This window comes from Chlorocebus sabaeus, chromosome 13 (genome assembly GCF_047675955.1).
Source record: "Chlorocebus sabaeus isolate Y175 chromosome 13, mChlSab1.0.hap1, whole genome shotgun sequence".
Classification (NCBI taxonomy): domain Eukaryota; kingdom Metazoa; phylum Chordata; class Mammalia; order Primates; family Cercopithecidae; genus Chlorocebus; species Chlorocebus sabaeus.
Window position 1 is genome coordinate 54,235,348 of NC_132916.1, and position 23,714 is coordinate 54,259,061.

General features: G+C 36.8%; 1 protein-coding gene across 4 annotated transcripts in view; it reads right to left on the reverse strand.

Annotated features, from left to right (window-relative positions):
* Positions 1-465, reverse strand: part of TMEM244 (transmembrane protein 244) — a 37,115-nt gene extending 36,650 nt beyond the window's left edge. For 2 of the 4 annotated variants that reach the window (XM_073022457.1, XM_008007087.3), the window contains exons 1-2: positions 384-465; positions 117-205 (exon numbers count right to left, since the gene is read on the reverse strand). In XM_073022457.1, the coding sequence (XP_072878558.1) occupies positions 117-149 (33 nt within the window). In that variant the 5' untranslated portion in view covers positions 150-205; positions 384-465. Of the gene's footprint in view, positions 1-116; positions 360-383 lie in introns of those variants that run through there. The other 2 variants (XR_005241286.2, XM_073022458.1) reach the window with 1 other exon arrangement.
* Between the last annotated feature and the right edge of the window lie 23,249 nt (positions 466-23,714).

A 23,714-nucleotide genomic window follows, 5' to 3' on the forward strand; every position in this document is an offset into this window, starting at 1 on the left:
CAGCCAAAAGTGAAACAAGTTGCCCACTGACAGAGAGGCCATTTATAGAACATATTCATTTACACCAGTGCTAGGCAGCCACAGAAAGGCAATGCAAAGAAGTAATTTCTCTTTACCTTGCTTGGAGCAACTCTGACCTGGAGAGCCATGTACACATCCTACGTCAAGGAGGTGATGAAAGCCCCACTCCTTATAGCGATGACATCTGGAAGAAGACACAATTGTCACCGTGAGCTTTTCAATTACTCCTGGAGACTAAGTGTGAGACGCAGTAGTGCAGGATGATTGGATTACGCAAAATGAGACAGATGCCATCTGCGAGCCATGCGTAAGCTGCTGAGTGCCAAAATGAACATCCTTATTAAACGATGGAGTTCTCATACCATTTGTAGTTTGGTCAGATTTGAAAGATGAGTTGACTGTTTTTAGATAGTGCTGCAAATAGGCAGGGACTTGGAATCCTCTCTGGCTGTATGAGTAATTACTGTCTCATACTTAAATTAGAAACATTGGTTTTCAGTTAGGTCTTGAGATTGTTTCCAAAGGATGCTGCTGCATTCATGTTGAAGCATGGCCTGTCCTCTCTGTTTCACTCACAAGGGCCACAGAGTTCTGAGAAAGAAATCATCAGTTCCTTTCACATCATGACAAAGAAATGTAAAAATTATGACTTTTTGTTAGGAAACAAAAGGATTCCCATACTCTAAAATAATGGCCACAGTACAGTGGGTGGAATGTTTTCCAGAAACTGCCAGAAGGCAGTATTGGAGCTCTGTGTCTCTCTAAGTCCTGAGGCTCCAGAACCAATCCTTCATTTACAATCCATTCTCTCATCTTTTTACTGGTACCAACTCTATTATTATTATTATTTTTATTTTTCATTGCTGTGATTACATAGTAATACAGTAATATACCCATAGTATTTATGGGGTATATGATATATTTTGATATAGGCATTGAATATGTAATGATCGCATCAAGGTCAGTGGGATTTCCATCACTTCAAGCATTTATCCTTTGTGTTACAAACAATCCAATTATACCTTTTTAGTTATTTTCAAATGTACAATTAAATTATTATTGACTATAGTCACTCTGTTGTGCTATCAAATACTAGATCTTATACATTCTCTCTAACTCTTTTTTGTATGCATTAACCATCCCCACACTCCCCCTTTCCTCCCACTGCCCTTCCCAGCTTCTGGTAACCATTCTGCTTTCCATCTCCATGAGTTCAATTGTTTTCAATGTCAGCTCCCACAAATAAGTGGGGACATACGAAATTTGTCTTTCTGTGCCCGGTTTATTTCGCTTAACATAAGGACCTCCAGTTCCATCCATATTGTTGCAAATGACAGGATCTCGTTCTTTCCTCTGATTGAATTCTATTCTGCACCTGTACCACATTTCTTTATCCACTTGTCTGTTGATGGACACTTATGTTGTTTCTTAATCTAGGATATTGTGAAACATGCTGCAATATACATGGACATGCAGATACTTCTTCGATAGACTGATTTCCATTCTTTGGGGTATATACTCAGCAGTGGGATTGCTGGATCATATGGCAGTCCTATTTTTGCTCTTTTGAGGAACTTCTAAACTGTTCTCCATAGTGGCTGTACTAATTTACATTCCCACCATTAGTGTATGAGGGTTTCCTTTTCTTCACCTCCTCACCAGCACTTGTTATTGCCTGTTTTGGGATAAAAACCATTTTAACTGGGGTGAAGTCATATTACTTTGTAGTTTTAATTTGCATTTCTCTGATGATCAGTGATGTTGAGCAGTTCTCACATACCCGTTTGCCATTTATATGTCTTCTGATAAATGTCTGTCAGATATTTTGAGCATTTTTAAATCATATTAGATTTTCCTGTAGAGTTGTTTGAGCTCCTTATATATTCTGGTTGTTAGCCCCTTGTCAGATGGGTAGTGTTTGAGTATTTTTTTCCCATTCTGCAGGTTGGTGTCTTCACTTTGTTGATTGATTCCTTTGCTGTGGCACCAACTTTAGATGGGAACTTAGCTGTGCCCTGTAATCCTTTTTCCGTTACAGCATCTTCTTAACCTCTATAAAGAGAAGATTCTGCAATACCTACCTGCATACCAAAAGCAAAGGTGAAAAGAGTGCCTTCAGCAAGTCCAGGCCTTGATAGTTTTCATCTGAATATGTTATTGAATTTGACATTCGTAATGCATATTAATAACACTATCAATGCTCTTTTATTCATATACCTTAGATAATTCATTTAATATGGGGTTGCCCTGTTCTCTGCTTATGTTGTGAGTTCTTGCAGAAAAAGACTTTTCTGTCTGCTAGTAACACTGAAACAGCTCCCAGTGTCGTCTTCAGATTTCAGCACATGGTGGACCTTAAGTAAATGCTGATTGTCCAAATCCCATGCCCTGCCCTGTTTGTAACAGTGATGACCCAGACTTTCTCCTTAAAGAGAGCAGGCAGAGGCCAGGCGCGGTGGCTCATGCCTGTAATCCTTCCACTTTGGGAGGCTGAGGCTGGCGGATCACAAGGTCAGGAGATCGAGTCCAGCCTGGCCAACATAGTGAAATGCTGTCTCTACTAAAAATACAAAAAAATTAGCTGGGCATGGTGGCGGGCGCCTGTAATCCCAGCTACTCAGGAGGCTTAGGCAGGAGAATCATTTAAAGCAGAAGGCGGAGGTTGCAGTGAGCCGAGATCACGCCATTGCACTCCAGCCCTGGTGACAATGAGGGATTCCATCTCAAAAAACAAACAAACAAAATTAAAAAAAATTAAAAAAAAAAAAAAGAGGGCAAGTGGAACTTCCTGGGAGTCAGAGCACAGCACAAAGCAGAGGACTTGTGCCTGACTCACTCTACTCCCAACACAGGCTGCTTTGTGTACAACTCAGATGCCTTCTGAATTACTCAGGTAAACAACAACCACCCAAAAACTATCCTCTCAGGAAGTTGGCACCATACATTGGGAGCCAATACTCCAGTAACTCTACTGGATAAAATACTGAAAAGTACTAATTTTCTATAATTACATTGGAAAAAAATTTGAAGGCCAGTAGTCTGATGGGTAGAGATTATGTGTGTATGGGTATTTACATCTATAATACGCATCTGTTTTTTTTTTTTTTTTCATCAGAGACACCACACTGGATTTAAGCATCATTTTTTGAATTGCTACTGTGATCTATTGTGAGAATAAGGCATGAGGCATACGCATACACATTCAGCAACTACAATTCTGTTTCCCAAGTCTGTCATTAGACTGATGAAATATTTACATGTGTACATTTTATATGTATATGTGTGTGCATATATATAGTGTATACATATATTCATTCAGCACATATGTATGATAAAGAATAAAATACATTACAACTCTTCATATTCTTGAGTTCTGAATTGTGCTCCTTCATATTTCATCATGTTTTAAATTATTTTCAGTCCCTTTGTGTAATTTGTATCCAGAGTTCTCCTTTGTTTGTTAAAAATCTGACTCAGCTACTTCCTTCATGATAGAGGCATTCAAAAACTTCAAGGTACTAAAGAAATATTTGCAAGATTGTAGCACATAATTTAGAATTTCTCCTTGATAAAATCAAAGGAGAAAATGAGCTCAGATCCACAATTACTAATTGCAAATCGTTAGGGCCAGATAGGCTTCCAATTTCAGAAAATTTTGAATTTTAGTCAAATAATAGCATCCATATAGTATATCACATGTCCAAGTAGTCTAGAACTTCCCTCTGTATCCAAACATTGTTTGAGCAGCAAAATGTATAAATATTTGCCAGAAGTGGGATAAATGAAAATTAAATAATTTTGTCAATTTGGTTTTATCACCAAATTCATTAAGGTCTGGTAATATTCTGTCACCCAAGGATAATAAAAATAGTTTCCACGGATTTTTAGATTTTTTGGATTCACAAAAGGAGTACTGGACAAATACAGATTTAATTATAAGAATCTACAGATTGGCATTGATAATAGAACTCTTGCTAAATTAAATTAAACTTGGCCTAAAGCAGCCTCTGCACATAATAAACTGCAGCCCAACTTAAGAGCATGTTCTTATAAGGAGTTGCTGAGCCTCAGCCAATCACAGCAGCTGAGCTTTGGCCAATCACAGACTGTCAACCAATCAGAGAGTGTCTATATCAGGCAAATGCTGAACTGTAGCCAATCAAACTGTTTCTGTATGTCATTTCCTTTTCCTAATACTGCCTCCCCATGTTGAGTGGAGCTCTCTGAACCTCTCCTGGTTCTGAGGGCTGCCCAATAGATGAATAATTCTTTTCTCAAATAAACTCTGCTAAATTTAATTTTTCTAAAGTTTTTCTTTTAAAACTGTGAATACAATTTTAAATGATGTGGTAAAAATAAAGATGCTGTGTTGACAAAGTCAATTTGTCCCCAAGAAATTAAAAAGTAAAATTTCTTTGCCCTCAGTGCCAGAATGAAATAAGAGATTTCCCCTGATGCTTTCTGCTCCATTATAGCTGGCTTTGCTTTGGAAGTCTGATGGTGTTATATTTTTAGTTTTACTGATTCTCTCTAACCCATTTCTTCCCTTCAGGCTCTTCTACCACATCTATTGTTCACCGCCTTTGTGAAATTGAATTATTCTATAGGATATCACTAAATCATAAAAACATTAAGAATAAACAGACTCTTTTATTTCAGGGAACCATGAAAATAATGGTCAAAAGTGGGGTAATTTTTTTTCTGTTTACAGCCTTCATGGAATTTAGGTTTAGGCCCATGTTAAGGCAAAGATACATGTATACACACGAGCACACACTGATTTCACTGCTTCCTATTTGTTGAATAGTAAATTGTGTCTTGAAAGATAAAGGCACAATAAGGAGGAGTGCCCCGTATGGTAATGAATGGCACAGCATCATAAAAGAGTTGGCATGGATGACTAGTTATGAATATTCAAACTGTTATTAGATAGATAGTAGTCTCCATGCTGCCTCCCATAAACCTAAACCAGGTATACCAATGACTGCAAATGTGGACACTTGAGTTTTGGTATCTCATTTTACTTACTTTTAAACCAGTTGACTATGTGCTGCATCTTATCATAGGTAGTACGGAATAAAGGATCATCTTTAAGAGAATATAGAAAAGATCTGGAGATGTACATTGTATCAACTTGAATTCACAATGGGAAAGAAACATACAAGTTAGAGCAATTCAATACAATGACCACATAGTAAAAATAAATACGAAAGATGAAGTTAGAGCCCTAATTCAAAGAATATGAGTTGTATCTTCAATAGGAAAATAAAATAGAGTGGAGAGAAGGAGAGAGAGGGCATTCGGATAAGAGAAATATAAAGTACAAAGGAAGTGAGAACAAGGCAATGAGATCTGCTTTGCTAGAGAATGAGAAATAAGACTAATGCAGGGGTGGAATGTTGATTGGTGAAGGCCTCAAAGGACAAAAGGAGCGTTGTATTTTGGTTCAAAATAAAACAGCACTGTTCTTGAGCAGCAGCATGAAAGACAAAATCAGCAGATGTGAAAAATTATTTTAACAGCAATATAGGAGAAGAGACTACAAAGTGAGTACATATTGGCTTATTGAAAAGGCTTGAAGTTTGATTTTGGGGCCTAGAATAATTGAGAATAGTTAGATTTTTGAGAATACCTTGGAAATAACAGCCTTCTTGATGAGAAACTGAGGAAGGGGGAACAAAGAAGAACAAAAATAAAATCAAGATTTTAATGCCAATAAATTAGGGGATTACAATGCTATTGATAAGAATAGGTTATAAAAACAGGCAATGAAAAGCAAACTGTGGGATTCAACACATTAACTTTCAGGGTCAGTTCATACATCAGTGGGCATCAGAATCACTTGGAGGACTTGCTACAATACAGATAGAAGGGCCTCAAACCAGAGTTTCTAATTCAATAGGTCTTGGGTGGACCTAGTGTTTGCACTTCTGAGTACCATATTTTGAGAAGCACTTATTTAAATTATGTCCTCTAAGACAATTCACGATGGTTGAAGGTGAGGATGGAGGTCTGGGCCAACGACATAAGTATGAGAAGTATCTATACCCAGGCTGTTGTTGAAATTTTGTCATGGAAATTTCTGACTTACAGCACTTTCTATGATTTTGATACCTTCCATCAACTGTTTCCTTAATTATATGCTCATATTGAAGTGAAATGAATGTTTATTCTCTGGCAGTTGGGAGTAAAAGGGGCTGAAAGTTTAGGAAATAAAAACATTCTGAAAATAGACAGTGAGTGTATAAGGGAAGATCAGAGCATAGCTTTTGAAGAATGCAACAGAAAGAGAACCAGGAGGGAATTGCAATCAGGCATTATGTGATATTGGGAAAAAAGACTAGGTACTTGACAATCTACTCTAGAAATTTCTTCTCACTCTCTGCAAAGATGCAAAAAGGTGGAAATTTAAAAGGAAAAGTTAATAAGTCTACTTTGTATTTTAATTATTGTCAAGTACCCAGGTGCTTAAGTGAAGAGTTTCATGTACATATAAATTACTTCTGTGCCCTAGCATATTTGTAGAAATCTAAATGAGATGTTGTTCCATTTAAAATTTAAATAACTCCCTTGAGAAAATGCCAACCAGACTGCTTCAACTAGAAGCCAATGCATAAACATGTATTTGTTATTTACTTGTTAATGTGTTCAGTATCTTGATGTATTCTGGCCTTTTTTTTTTTTTTTTTTTTTTTGCATGAAAACTAAAGTCCTGTGTTATGTGATTTGATGACCCTAAAATGATGTTTGGAAAACTAAACAAACAATATTGTGGTAGATGCAGACTATACCATTTATACAAAGGCTCCCCTCAACCCTTCAAAAATAATGGTTACAAAGTGATACTACATTGTTCCCAAAGGGCTCAGACCTGTCTGAGCTTACACTTTTTTCAAAATGGCGGGTTCAGATCCCTGAACCTAACTTTTTAAAGGATGACACAGTGGAGGGGAGTTCGCCTGAGACTCTAGAGCACGGAAGGTGATTAAGGGGCAAACCTGACTTTGTTTAGCAGGCTCAAGCTCATTGTATCAGCCTTGGTTATGGCAAGGCAGCTGCTGGCAGAAATGTTCAGCCATTTTACATTCTCTGTGTCCTGATTGGAACTTACCTCTTACCAGAAATGATTTGAAGTTAAAATGAAGTTGGGGGAAACTTCAAGCAATCCTTAATACTTGAAAATGTACAGCTTCCAGGCTCCAACTGGGGAAAAATTTGACTAAAGCCAGATTATATGTATATATATGTATATATAAAACATGCCCGTAGGGTTTCTTGGACATAAAATTGTTTTTTGAAGACAACAATATGATGAGTTAAGAGTGAATGAATCAGAAACATACGGATTAAATTTTCCCTGAAATTTGCATGGATTTGGAAGTCATGGAGAAAAGGGCACTTGGCAAGATGCATTTGGGATTTTACTGAACCAAAAACATTTGAGAAATTATCTGAGGTTCTTGGGTGGATGCAAAACTGTGCCAATTTTTTTTTTCATTTTTACAAACTGCACTAAACTAAAAAAAGAAATAAAAGTCACCTAATTATAATTTAATGAAGACATGGAATACTGCTTGTACAGCAACTACCAAGCTTCACAGATAAGCATTAGTTTTCTAAGGGATTGGGCTGAGGGAATTTACGCACAAATATAAATCAAACATTGGCATTAGTTTCACAGACTACAAAGAAATGCTCAATGCCCAAAGATACAGCAGGAGTACAACCTGATGCTGTGGAGAGAAAGCTTCATTTGCTGGCCATTTTTTTCCCCCTCAACCTAAATGAAACTAAACAACAATAACTAAAATGTCACTTTAAGAAAAACACATAGTGACGCTTATGTGTATGCATTATTAGGCTCTTTTGTTTGTTTTAGTACACAGCATGTCTATATCATATCACTCTTGGGGTGTGACCACGCTACAGCAAGGCCTTCTGGGACTTCTAGTATCAGGTAAGACAAAGCCAGGTTTATACTAATCTTGGTGCTTTAGCAAGTAAAAGTAAGCTTCAAGTTGCTTTAAAAGCTTTTAAAAGGTTTTAACAAAATGATATATGAAGAAAACATGTATTTTTAAAAAATCTCCGTTCTATTGTTTTTATTGTACTAAATATTGTTCAGCACTAGCAAAGATCTTAGTTTAACGATTTTTCCCATGCCTTTTTTCTGGTGGATCAAAAACTAGCATCCTATTCATACAGGATCCTATTCAATAACTATATTCATGTAATAGCTTAGAAAGTAGTTACAAAGAGATTTTCTAAATAGCCACTTTTCAGTGTTTAGTTGAAAAGGAAAGTAGAGAAGAGGAATGGAATGCATGGTGAGAGCTTTTATAGGGTTGGATATGTATGATAATCTTTGTAGTTTTAATCCAGGAATCTAAAATTTAGACATACCATGGACATAAGCAAGAATATCAGAAACCTCAACTTACCCCAAATTTGCTCTTGACCCTGGGTAAGTGAATTCACTATTTTTTACTTTGCAGATGGGTTCTAGCTTCTCAAAAGGAAGGTTCATTTGAGCATAAAACCTATCATAAGCACTTCCAGCTAATAAGCTAATAATAGGAGCAGTTTTTAAGTGAAATCTGAGCTGAACTGGGGAGTCATTTATAGATCCTGTTAGGTGTGCACATTTTTACTTGGGCAAACTAAATTAGCTGTGTAAATAACATTTAAAATATTTGAAAGTCAGTCTCATGGACTTCTTACCTCTGGCAATATCCTGTCATATGCAGGGAAGGAGAACTTGGAGAGGGTAAACAAGCATGGGAAAGTGGATGGGTTTGCTCAGATGCTAAGAGACCCAAGATACGGATGCTTGATTTCTACAAGTTTTTCTTTAGAGAAAATATCATGTCTATCTGAAGGGGATAGGCCTTCATGTTGGCAGAAAGGAAGTCCAGAGACCTCTATGAATTTCCAAATTTGTGAATGCCACCATAAAACACTATTTTCCTACAAAACAAAAGCAAAACCACAAGTGAAGATCTATGCACCTCTTCAGACACATGGTGATTGATCTCTCCACCTACAAGTACATTTTTCCTGGCTCTGGTACTTGCTGTATCAATTTTTCAATCTGTTTTTACTTATTTCCATACAGAACACACAAGGGAACTCAGTTGCCTCATAGAGTGGAACTATTGTAAAACAATTCAATAGATCATAGATTTCTATTTTTATGGCTAAAAGCCATTAATTTATTACACTGGTTACTTCATCTTCACTTCCATCTTTGGCCTTAACAATTGTCTTTCTTTCCAGGGCCTGTTTTTTAAAATAAGAGCAATTTTGTCTCATTACCAGATTTACTGCATGTGCCATATTACGGAGGGAAAAGAAGCTGCTCCAGGTTGTGGCTACTGAATGAATGAATGAATGAGGGAATGAATGAATGAATGACTGCACTCTCACCTTAGTGAGACAACCAGTTCTTATGGATGAGCTCCATAGCAAACAGAGCTCAAATTTGAGCCTCAGCCTGAGACTCACTTCCCTCAGGGTGTTTTCCAATACTCTTCCCCAACCCAACACATTTGCCTTAGTTAGTGCATCTACCTGTGTGTTTCTATGGCACCTTGCACATTGCCCATCATAGCTCTTGTCACTTTCCATTGTGATTGCCTATTTACTTATCTTTAAACCCACTAGACTATAAACCCTATTAAGGCGGGTATTGTGTCTGACCTGGTTTGTTTCTACAATGCAAGCACATAGAAAATGCCCAAGACACACACACATGCACACATACATGGACACACATTCATACATACATATATATACACATATACACACACACACATATACACACACATACACACATACACACACATCCATACATATATTAACAGATAAATAAATGGATCATGGGCTACATTCAGATATATACGGTCCTTTATTTTAAGTGGAATACAGTGGCTACTAAAGGACTGTATACATTTAAAAGTGTGAAAACATGAATAGTAGAATAGCAAAAGTGTGCAAAAGTTCAACAACAGACTTAAACGTGATAGATTTCCAGACCAGAGAGATTTAAAAAACATTTTTAAGTGTGCTTTTTCTTAAAGAAACCATACATTCCTTCATTTTACACAACCTTTCCTTTTCTTTCATTCCTCAACATTGAATACACTGTTGACTGCTTTAGATCTATTTAACAGACAAACAAATTGAAGCCAAAAACTGTGTTTTTCAGAATGCCTAATGATATCCATCTTTGTCTTGAGATGTCACATTTATGAAATCCATGGTTTTTATCACTAATGCCAATGTTTTCATTTTTCCAATTTTTATTGTTTTACAAAATAAGAAGGGAAAGGGCAGTAAAGAGTAAAATGAGTGTATAAACAGAGCTGTGCTGGCCAGAAAGGTGACAGAGCCAAAAGAGCTGAGGTTTGGCAGACAACTTCACCACATGCAATCCATCAAGCTCCTCTGGATCTTCCTCCAAAGTGTACCTTGCATATATCAGCTTCTCTCATTTTCTATTACTATCTCCATGGTCAAGCCACCGTTATTCTTCCTTATACTACTCTACTAGTCCTCTGTGTCCTCACATGGTCTTTTCTCTGTGTGTGCACATCCCTGGTGGCTGTTCGTGTGTCCAAATTTCCTCTTCTTATAAGGACATCAGTCGGATTGGATTAGCGCCCACTCTAACAACTCTGCTTTTACTTTTGCCACCATATAATACCCATTTACCACAAAGCAGCCAGAATCAGTTTAAAATATAAGTCAAATCATTGGCTTAAAATCTTCATTAACTTCTTAGTGCTTTTAAAAAAAAAAAGATTCTAATTGTTTATTCTATCGTAGAAAGGTCTCCCTACCTGGAATGGCTGAATTGTCTGACCTCATTTGACAAGTACACCCTTCTCCTGCCCATTGTACACTTTTGTACACTTTTCTTCCACCTATTGGCCTTTGTTGCATCCCAAGTGTGCCAACCTCTTTCCCACCTCGTGTGACCTTTACTTTCTGCTCCTTCTGCCTGTGATACCCTTCCCTTCATCTTTGTCACCTCTTTCAAATTTCAGGTTATCTGTCCTCTGAAACAGCCACCCAATGACTCTAGCATACCATTCTATTTTACATCTCTACACAGAGCTTATTGCTCTTTAGTAATTTTCTTCTTTTTGTTTAGTGTCATTTTATCTAAAAGAATGAAGACCTTGGAGATCAGGGGTCTTGTGGCTCTTGGAGGAAGTTGAAGCTCTCGATTAATGGGTAATTCTCAGATTTATTTTTTACACAAATCAAAAGCTGATTACATTCTTCACAAGAAAATTATATCAGGAAGATACCAAATGCTAACAAACTCCCTTTGTCCAGGAGATTTCTTTTTTTCTGAATACCAGGCTAATTGGAAAGATCAAATGCATGCAAGGTACTGCAAAACTCACTGCATACATAGAAAGGGGTAATGTGGGTGGAAACACAGAGCATAATGTGTGAGAACACTTAACACAGTCCCCAGCACATATTCGGCACCAAAATCTGTTCATTGGTTTATATGTTTATCACTTATTATTTGTGAATCCCTTAATTTATTCACTCACCAGGTCTAGCTCACCAATCCCAAGAGAAGCTGCAGATATCGATTATAAAACTTACTTCGTATCCCTGTCTGCGTGTCTCCAGAGAGGGATAAGAAGTAAATCCACCAAAGCAGTTAAAGTCTAGAAAAGCTGGACCTGGAACTGACTGCTTTGCAGCCTTTCAGTGTCAAATAGTAACAAAACCAACAAGGAACTTAATGACTCAGAACTGAATACACTCAACATAGAAATTTTTCTAAGAGAAATTTGATAGATGATTCTTGGACAATTAAGCATGTACTTGATCTCAGAATCACTATTGATTTTCAATTCTCTTAAAAGTGAAAATTAATTCATAAATTTGTTAACTATGAAGACCTTTAAATATTATTCTAGTTACAGAAAACTTGATGACATAAAGTAATGATTTTTTATGCCCATAAATTCTAGGTCAGGAATTCAAGGGCACTGTTGGTTATTTCTCACTTAGGACTACAGTCAGATTTTGATTGGGGTGACTGTCATCTGCAGGTTTTGGGGCTTCAGGATCCTCTTCTGAGGTGCCTTCCTTACAGGTGTGAGAAGTTAATCAGCTGCTCCAGTTTTCCTCTTCAAGGAGCCACTTTAATGCCCTCGTAGTATGGTGGCTGTCTTCCCCCAGAGACAGCAATCTAAGAGATCAGGGTGATAAATACAATAGCTTTGCACCCCTGAGACCATATACAATCACTTTTGTACTCTCTCCGTCACACAGGGCCAGCCTTGATTCATCTACTAAATCCAGAGAGGGCTCTATAAGGGTGTGGGTCATTGGGGATCATTTTGGAGGCTAACACAAATATCATTAAATATTAACATCTTGGGTAGATAATATGATTAGAGGGTGCCTGAGGACCAAACAAGGATTTTTACATTACAAAAGTTAAGAGAAATGTATTGATTATAGCAATCAGTAACATGAGTATAGTTTTAAATAAAAAAGCATAATTATAGCATATTCATAGGAAAACATGAAATTATTTTAATCACTGAATGTTCTGCATACCTTTGAAGACAGGATTGTTCACTGACTCATTTATCCAAACATTCATTGCACTAAAATGTATTGAATAATTGCTATATACAGGGTCTTGTGAAGGAACCTGTGAAAAAAGTATGAATTTTGACATCCTCTTTTCAAATGTAATATAGGTCAATAAAGGCATTAGTAGTTTGACCAATAAATTGTAGAAAAAACAACTCTCTACACTGATTGGTACCTTTAAAAAATTCCGGGAAGGGGAACATCACACACAGGGGCCTATCATGGGGAGGGGGGAGGGGGGAGGGATTGCATTGGGAGTTATACCTGATGTAAATGACGAATTGATGGGTGCTGACGAGTTGATGGGTGCAGCACCCCAACATGGCACAAGTATACATATGTAACAAACCTGCACGCTATGTACATGTACCCTAGAACTTAAAGTATAATAATAATAATAAAAATTCCAAAAAAATGTTTAGACTATTTACACCATTTCTTCATAGCTTTCCACTTTTCCTTCCAGTGCAAACCCATGGTCAGCACCAGGGATGGGGGTAGGAACCTTAAAACTTGATTTGATTAATCATTAGTTTCAATGTATAGCTTGTCTTTTATTTAAAGGCATATATGAGCACACACGCACGTACACATGCAGACACATACATCCTACATGCATATGCCCATTAAAGTACTGATTTGGCAATAAGTTATGCAGCTGAATTTTGATCCTTAGGTTCTTCTCTCTGAAAATCAAGTCCAGATGATCTAAAACAAGCCGACAGTAAAAATGAGAGAACAGGTTTTACCAAATTTAGACCCACTCAAAACTTCATGGAATCTAAGTTTAGAATACACTGAATTTTCCAGCTCTTTCTGGGTTTTGCTTTGCCTAGCACTAGGGAGTGCATCTTTCCAGCAGTTTAAAAGAAGGAGGAGGAGGAGAAAGAGCAGTAGCAGTTCGTGAAATAACTTCCACAACTTTGAGAAAATAAAAAGGGTAGAGAAAATGACACCATGATAACTTGATGGTTAACTTTGCACATTTCTCTAGAATTCAGTTACCCTCAGGGCATTAACAGTTTCAAATGGATGGTAGGAAGGCGACGTTAGATGAAGGTCTTCTGAGTTTGAACAAACCTGAAGTATTTGAGAAGTATCTGGAAATAAATGAGTCTAAACTACCACTGGACTTATAATAGATACTGTTACAATTTACCAGAACGTTTAAAACTCAAGACAATTTCTTCCATGTCTCTAAAAACAAAATAATCAATGGTCACTGATGAAAAGTCGTATTACTTATTCACTCACTGTTTTCTAGTATTTCAGTGTTTATTACTGTCCAGCCTCATCTTGGTTATATTTTAATAACCAAACATTTTCCTACAACTGTGAATTAGCTTAAACAGTACAATGTAGTTACCATATTGTGCTTCAACTGCTAAACCTATCATGTCACAGCACTAAAATGATTCATTTAAAAATCAAGATTTTAAAAATATATGTTGATTAAAATATACCACTAGAAAGGTATTACATGGCTTACAATGGAAGTGAAATGTATATAAATATGAATAAAAAGGCAAGTCACTAGTATGAGACTAAAACTAAAACTGAAACTAAAATTTTCATGGTAAAATCCCAGCAGGTATGTACTTGTATAGTGTATACTTCTAAACACTGAAGGCTTGTAAAAGTAAATGTGTTAAATAGAAGTTTGATAGCTTATCATAAACCTATAGGGAAAAAAACAGACTTTGTGTTTTTGATATTTTGTGTATTAATATATTATTACAAACATGAAGATGTTTGTGAATGTTTGTTTTCGTCATTTTCTTTGAAGTCACAGCATTGGACCATCTTTATTTCTGTATAGAGCTGCTTCAATCATAAGTCATCTAGACTTCCCCTGCCTGTCTGGCTTTTATGTTTTTGTTTAAGACAGTGAAATAAGTGTTTTTTGAATCAAAAAATAAGATACTGTTACAGAACTAAGCATATTGAACATTTATAAAAAGAACCATTCAATAATACTGTTTCAGACACCACAATGCAGACAGGTGTTCCAAAAATAAGTCCATAGGCTCTGTATTTGCACTTCCAGCCCAGTGTTTCGTGAAACTCAATCATAATGACTCTTGAGCCTGGCGATTCAGCTAAGCATAATTGAATATGGAAAAATTTACATAGAAAGTTTTGTGCCAAAAGAAAATATTTATGTTTGCATATAGTAATGGCATTCTTGGACAATTTGAAGTTTTGCAGAAAAATCCCATGTGAGATAAGACCTGATACATTAATTAAATTATGCTAGCTTGCTCAAATTGCTATGATATAAACTGACATACTTTCTTCATCATGGGTTAAAAAAATAATGATCTATTACAGGAAGTGAAACCTAATTGCATGAAACCAAACCCACACAAAACTGAAGTTACTCAGATAAACAAAGTTTCCTCCGAGAAAGCTTTGCCTTGCCCTTTTCAAGACATTAGTTTATATGTCGGATTTAAACTTACCAATCAGAAAATTACAGAATGAATATTTGTCTTATAAGAAGCTCTTTGTTCCTTCTCTTTTCAATTGCAAGGTCACGCATTTTTTTCTTCATGCCCCATTACTTTGGGGAGCACATTTATTATGTAAGATAGAGACTTTGAAGAAAGTCTTATAATCGTACACATGACTCCCTTTGTCAATGTTTAAGTAAATGTTCATTCGCAAGCCTAGTTATCCCCAGGGCATTATTTATGCTAACATAAATAGCATCTATAAAATTAATTAGAGAATGATTCCTCCTATTTGTCAGTTACTCTAAAGTTTTGCTTTGAATAAATTAATCGCTCAGCTCACAGTGATGAGTAACATGCTCAAGGATTACTGAAAGGAAAAAAAGATTCTTATCAGGACTTCCCCTTGACCTTACCAACTGAACATTGATGGAACAACGGCCAACAAAACCAAAACAAAACAGTCAAACTGATGCTAGGAAAGAGATGGATGTGTCACCATTGCTGAAGATAAATATAGTGGAAGCTGCACCTGGCCAAGGTGAGCATTGAGATAAGAAATACCCAAATTTAATGATAATCCAAAGTCAGTACTTACAAAGAGATCAGACCAGGAAATGTGCCAAGTTTGTTTAGGGAAAGTAGGGGAATATGGAAACTCACAAAGAATAAGAAGAAATAAACACATAATTTTATTCCTCAGATATAATCCTTGTTAAATTTTAGACTATTAACATAAATTTTTTTTAAAAAAATAGATATCATGTTTTATTAACTTTTAATTGACATTTCCATGTGTCAATAACTATTATATATTTAAAATGGCTGTAAAATGAATACTGCACACTATGGAAGTATCATTTTATTTAACAAATCTCTTATTGCCAGACTTTTACCACACACAGGCTTAGTTGTAATTGTTGCTATTGTTTTACTATTTTAAATGATGCTGTGATGTGAATTCTTTTATGATTGTGAATAAATATTTGAATAAAGTAAATTACCAAAAGTGGATTTGCTAGGTAATTTGCACATTTTCTAGTCATTTGTTGTGTATTGAAAATGCTCCTCTAGAAAGATTATACTGATTGATAACCAGCCATGTAGGAAAGGTGAGGTCCTTTTCAAGGCTTCCATCTCAGCCCTTGCAATTTTGTCTCAGTAAGTCTTAAAAGCATGGTTCCTGAGGCCTAGAATTTGGGAGAGAGAGGGGAAAGCCCTGCTAAACATGTGTGCAACTGTGCTTCTTTGACTTCTTCTGCTTGTTCCATGTAATCTTGTAAGTGGAACACATTACACATAGGAGAATTGTTGGCCAGTGCTAAATGACAGAAAGCATGATAAAATTAAGCTTCATAATTTTTATCTTAAGAGTAGGAGAGATTTATTTTATTTTTTGTTTTTATTTTAAATTCTGGGATACATGTGCAGAAGTGCAGGTTTGTTACATAGGTATACCTGTGCCATGGTGGTTTGCTGCACCTGTTGACCTGTACTCTAAATTCTCTTCCCTCACCCCCCAACCCCCAACAGGTCCTGGTGTATGTTATTCCCTTCCTTGTGTCCATGTGTTCTCGTTGTTCAACTCCCACTTATGAGTGAGAACATGCAGTGTTTGGTTTTCTGTTCCTGTGTTGGTTTGCTGAGGATGATGACTTCCAGCTTCATCCATATCCCTGCAAAGGACATGATCTCATTCCTCTTTACAGCTGTATAGTATTTCATGGTGTATATGTACCACATTTTCTTTATCCAGCCTATCACTGAGGGGCATTTGGGTTGGTTCCATGACTTTGCTATTGTAAATAGTGCTGCAATAAACATGTGTGTGCATGTATCTTTATAGTAGAATGATTTATATTCCTTTGGATATATACCCAGTAATGAGGTGCTGGGGCAAATGATATTTCTGGTTCTAGATCCCTGAGGAATTGCCATACTGTCTTCCACAATGGTTGAACTAATTTACATTCCCACCAACAGGGTAAAAACATTCCTATTTCTCCACAGCCTTGCCAACATCTATTGTTTCTTGACTTTATAATAATTACCATTCTGACTGGCATGAGATGGTATCTCATTGTGGTTTTGATTTGCATTTCTCTAGTGATAAGTGATGTTGAGCTTTTTTTTGTATGTTTGTTGCCCATGCAAATGTCTTCTTTTGAGAAGTGTCTGTTCATATTTGCCCACTTTTTGATGGGGTTGTTTTTATCTCGTACATATGTTTAAGTTTCTTGTAAATTCTGGATATTAGACCTTTGTCAGATGGGTAGATTGCAAAAATTTTCTTCCATTCTGTAGGTTGCCTATTCACTCTGATGATAGTTACTTTTGATGTGCAGAAACTCTTTAATTTAATTAGATCCCATTTCTTAATTTTGGCTTTTGTTGCAATTGCTTTTGGTGTTTTAGTCATGAAGTCTTTGCCCATGCCTATGTCCTGAATGGTATTGCCTAGCTTTTCTTCCAGGGTTTTCATGGTTTGGGGTTTTACATTTAAATCTTTAATCCATCTTAATTTTTGTATAAGGTGTAAGGAAGGAGTCCAGTTTCAGTTTTCTGCATATGGCTAGTCAGTTTTCCCAGCATCATTTATTGAACAGGAAATTCTTTCCCCATTGCTTGTTTTTGTCAGGTTTGTCAAAGATTGGATGGTTGTAAATATGTAGTGTTATTTCTGAGGTCTCTGTACTATTCCATTGGTCTACATGTCTGTTGTGGTACCAGTACCATGCTGTTTTGGTTACTATACCCTTGTAGTATAGTTTGAAATCAGGTAGTATGATGCCTCCAGCTTTGTTCTTTTTGGTTAGGATTGTCTTGGCTATACGGGGTCTTCTTTGAGTCCATATAAAATTTAAAGTAGTTTCTTTTAATTCTGTGAAGAATGTCAGTTGTAGTTTGATCAATGTGAATAGCATTGAATCTGTAAATTACTTTGGGCAGTATGGCCATCTTCAAGACATTGATTCTTCCTATCCATGAGCATGGAATGTTTTTCCATTTGTTTGTGTCCTCTCTTATTTCCTTGAGCAGTGGTTTGTAGTTCTCCTTGAAAAGGGCCTTCATATCTCTTGTTGCTGTATTCCTCGTATTTTATTCTCTTTGTAGCAATTGTGAATGGGAGTTCACTCATGATTTGGCTCTCTACTTGTCTATTGTTGGTGTAAAGGAATGCTGGTGATTTTGGCACATTGATTTTGTATACTGAGATTTTGCTGAAGTTGGTTATCAGGTTAAGGAGTTTTTGGGCTGAGATGACAGGATTTTCTAAATATAGAATTATGCAAACAGAAACAATTTGACTTCCTGTCTTCCTATTTGAATACCCTTTATTTCTTTCTGTTGCCTGATTGCCCTGGCCAGAACTTCCAATACTGTGTTGACTGGGTGTGGTGAGAGAAGGCCTCTTTGTCTTATACTGGTTTTCAAAGGGAATGCTTCCAACTTTTGCCCATTTAATATGATATCGGGTGTGGGTTTGTCATAAATAGTTCTTATTGAGATATGTTCTATCAATACCTAGGTTATTGAGAGTTTTTAACATGAAGGAATGTTGAATTTTGTCAAAGGCCTTTTCTGCATCAATTGAGATAATCATGTGATTTTTGTCTTGGTTCTGCTTTGTGATGGATTATGTTTATTGATTTGCATAGGTTGAACCAGCCTTGCATCCCAGGGATGAAGCTGACTTAATCATGATAGGTAAGTTGGTTTTTTGTTTGTTTGTTTGTTTGTTTTGAGATGGCATTTTACTCTCGTTGCCCAGTCTGGAATGCAATGGCACAATCTTGGCTCACTGTAACCTCTGCCTCCCGGGTTCAAGCAATTATCCTGCCTCAGCCTCCTGAGTAGCTGGGATTACAGGCATTCGCCACCACACCCAGCTAATTTTTGTATATTTAGTAGAGACAGGGTTTCACCATGTTGGTCAGGCTGCTCTCGAACTCCTGACTTCAGGTGATCCATATGGTGGCTGTTTTTTGTTGGGCTGCTGGATTCAGTTTGCCAATATTTTATTGAGGATTTTTGCATTGATATTCATCAGGGTTATTGGCCTGAAGTCTTCTTTTTTTGTTGTTGTGTCTCTGCCAGGTTTTGGTATCAGGATGATGCTGGTTTCATAAAACCAGTTAGGGAGAAATCCCTCCTTTTCAATTGTTTAGAATAGCTTCAGATGGAATGGTACCAGCTCCTCTTTGTAGCTCTGGTAGAACTCAGCTGTGAATCTGTCTGTTCCTGGGCCTTTTTTGGTTGGTAGGCTATTAATTATTGCCTCAATTTCAGAAATTGTTATTGGTCTGTTGAGGGATTTGACTTCTTCCTGGTTTAGTCTTGGGAGGGTGTATGTGTCCAGGAATTTATCCATTTCTTCTAGATTTTCTAGTTTATTTGTGTAGAGGTGTTTTTAGCATTCTCTGGTGGTAGTTTGTGTTTCTACAGGGTCATCGGTGATATCCCCTGTATCATTTTTTTATTGTGTCTATTTGATTCTTCTCTCTCTTCTTAATTAGTGTAGCTAGCGGTCTATTTTGTTAAGTTTTAACCAACTCCTGGATTCATTTATTTTTGGAAGGGTTTTTCGTGTCTCTATCTCCTTCAAGTCTGCTCTGATCTTAATCATTTCTTTTCTTCCGCTAGCTTCTGGATTAGTTTGCTTTTGCTTCTATAGCTCTTTTAATTGTGATGTTAGGGTGTCAATTTTAGATCTTTCCCACTTTCTGATGTGGTCATTTCATGCTATAAACTTCCCTGTTAACACCGCTTTAGCTGTGTTCCATAGATTCTGGTACATTGTCTCTTTGTTCTCACCGGTTTCAAAGAATTTCCCAATTTCTGCCTTAATTTCATTACTTACCCAGGAGTCATTCAGTAGCAGGTTGTTCAATTTCCATGTAATTCTGTGGTTTTGAGTGAGTTTCTTAATCCTGAGTTCTAATTTGATTTCAGTGTAGTCTCAGAGACTGTTTGATATGATTTTAGTTCTTTTGTATGGGCTGAGGAGTGTTTTACTTCCAAATATGTGATTGTTTTTAGAATAAGTGCCACGTGGCATTGAGGAGAATGGGTATTCTGTTGATTTGGAGTGAACAGTTCTGTAGATGTCTATTAGGTCCATTTGATTTAGAGCTGAGTTCAAGTCCTGAATATCCTTGTTAATTTACTGTCTTGTTGATCTGTCTAATATTGACAGTGGGGTGTTAAAGACTCCCACTATTGTTGTATGGGAGTCTAAGTCTCTTTGTAGGTCTCTAAGAGCTTCTTTTATGAATCAGGGTGCTCCTGTATTAGGTGCATACATATTTAGGATTGTTAGCCCTTTTTGTTGAATTGATCCCTTTACCATTACGTAATGCCCTTTTTTTTTTTTTTTTTTTTTTATCTTTGTTGGTTTAAAGTCTTTTGTCAGAAAGCAGGATTGCAACATCTGCTTTTTTTTTTTTTTTTTTTTTTTTCGCTTTCCATTTGCTTGGTAAATTTTCCTCCACCCCTTTGTTTTGAGTCTATGTGTGTCTTTCTACGAGATGGGTCTCCTGAATACAGCCCACCAATGAGTCTTTACTCTTTATCCAACTTGCCTGTCATCATGATGCTATCTGGTTATTTTGCACATTAGTTGATGCAGTTTCTTCGTGGTGTCATTGGACTTTATATTTTGGGTTGTTTTTGCAGTGACAGGTACCAGTTTTTCCTTTCCACTTTTAGTGTTTCCTTCAGGAGCTCTTACAAGGCAAGCCTGGTGGTAAGAAAATCCCTCAGCATTTGCTTTCCTGGAAAGGATTTTATTTCTCCTTCACTTATGAAGCTTAGTTTGACTGGATATGAAATTCTGGGTCAAAAATTCTTTTCTTTAAGAATATTGAATATTGACCCCAAATCTCTTCTGGCTTGTAGGGTTTCTGCTGAAAGGTCTGCTGTTAGTCTGATGGGCTTCCCTTTGTAGGTGACCTGGCCTTTCTCTCTGGCTGCCCTTAACATTTTTCCCTTCATTTCAACCTTGGAGAATCTGATGATTATGTGTCTTGCAGTTAATCTTCTCTTGGAGTATCTTAGAGGTGTTCTCTGTATTTCCTGAATTTGCACACTGGCCTGCCTTACTAGGTTGGGGAAGTTCTCCTGGATAATATCCTGAAGTGTGTTTTCCAGCCTTTTTCCATTCTCCCGGTGTCCTTCAGGTACTCCAGTCAATTGTATGTTCAGTCTTTTCACATAGTTCCATATTTCTCAGAGGCTTTGTTCATTCCTTTTCATTATTTTTTCTCTAATCTTGTCTGCATGCCTTATTTCAGCAGATGGTTTTCAAACTTTGATATCTTTTCTTCCACTTGGTCGATCCGTGTATGCTTCATGAAGTTCTCATGCTGTGTTTTTCAGCTCCATCAGGTCATTTATATTCCTCTCTAAACTGGTTATTCTGGTTAGCAGCTACTCTAACTTTTTATCAAGGTCCTTAGCTTCTTTGCATTGGGTTAGAATATGCTCCTTTTGTTCAGTGGAGTTTTTTATTATCCATCTTCTGAAGTCTACTTCTGTCAATTCATCTATCTCATCCTCTTGCCAGTTCTGCAACCTTGCTGGAGAGTTGTCATGATCATTTGGAGGAGAAGAGGCACTCTGACCTTTTGGGTTTTCAGTGTTTTTGCTGATTCTTTCTAATCTTCTTGTGTTTGTCTAGTTTCGATCTTTGAGGCTGCTGATCCTTGGATGGGGTTTTTGTGGGGACTTTTTGTTGTTCATGTTGCTATTGTTGCTTTCTGTTTGTTTTTCCTTCAATGGTCAGGTTCCTCTTCTGCAGGGCTGCTGCGGTTTGCTGGGGGTTCACTTCAGGCCCTATTCATCTGGTTTGCTCCCGTGCCTGGAGATGTCACTCAAGAAGGCTGGAGAACGGCAAAGATGGGTGCCTGCTTTTTTCTTCTGAGACCTCGGACCTCGAGGGGCACCAACTGCCTCCCTTGGCTGGGAGGTGGGGGCTCCCCTGCCCAGTTGTGGCTCTCAGGCGGGTCACCGAACCACATTGCTCTTCCTGCCTCTCCGCGGATCACCAGAGAGATTTATTGACTTTCTGAAGGTTATATAAGCAACTCAAGACATGACCAAAGAATCAAATGCAATCTAGTGACTATTCTGATAATTACCAAACCAATTTTTCATCCTCATAAAAGTAATTCAGTTTAATTTCTAGGTTAATTAAAAATTAATAAAAGATGGCAGATGAATAGCTCAGAAGGCTCCTACCTTCTTAATCTACAATCCAAACAATAACATGCTTTTAATAACATCATTTACAAATGAGCTAAAACTGTGTCATCTCCATGGCCGTAACTCAGGACACTGGCAGAATTATATGTGTCTAAGAAATTCAGTCAGATCAATTTATTGAGGCTTCTTAAAATGCCACGATGAATAGAAAACTTTGAGTGGGAGTTGGGGAGGGGACCTAGACAGGCGATGTGAATCGAAATGATTAAATCACTTTGGTCATGTTTCATTATTCTGTGGTCATTTTGCCACAGACTTTATTTCTAAATTTACTTTCTGGTTTTCTTAACATATTATATAACTGGGAGGCAGCAGTTTGGAGGGACATATTGGACAGGGAAACTAGGATTCATTCGTGGCTTTCCCGTTAACTGAATGACTTGGGATCATTTCTTTAAACTTTCTGATCTGCAGTTACTTCATTTGTCATGTAATCACTTATCTTGATGACAAGCAAATTCTACTATTAAAATATAGATATGACCCAGTTGAGTCGATATGGTGGTTAAGATATTTGACTCTAGAGCCTGATTATAGATTCAAATCCCAGCTACTTACCACTTAATAATCACATAACTTTGGGAGATTTGCTTAACTTCTCTGTATGTATCAGTCCCTTCATCTTCAAAACATGAATAATAATAGCAACTACCTCAGAGAGTTCATGTGAGAACTCAGTAATATAGTTTTTGCCTGACATATGGTAAGTACCCACTAAATCTTAGCTGCCAATAGTAGTATAACACTCATTATAAGTGCAATAGAAATGTATTATATGAGATCCTTCAATTCATCTAATGTAGGAAACCTTAGGATTAATGTTTTCATTGAATCTATCTGAGCACTATTTAGCTCAGTATCTTCACTGGCAGTAATGACTTATTCCCATGATGAAATTGGCTTCCTTTTCTAACTAAGTTTTTTGTACTTAGAAAGGCCTTCATTTTATCTTTATCTTCTTGTTTCAAACCTGCTTTCAGAAAAACACTGAAAGAGTTGCTAATATTGTTATGATTATATTCGACTGGCTTTCAAAATATGCTTCAAGTTTTATGAGATCCTAAAATGTGTAAATTAGCTTTTTAAAAAATTATTTTTAATCACATCAGTCATTCTGTTAAATAAAAATTTTGACTACACATTCAAAGACAGTGTTGAAATTTGGCATTGTGTGGCTCTGTCTTGGTCTGCCAAGGGAGGTTAATTATCAGAAAAGCGGGAAATCCTCAGTGCAACATGATTCACCCTAAGGAGGTCCTTCAGCTGTTTCCAGAGGGCAATTGGAATAATAAGCAAGGCTTTAGTATAAAAAGAATTTTTATTAATGTAAAAAAATTTTATTAG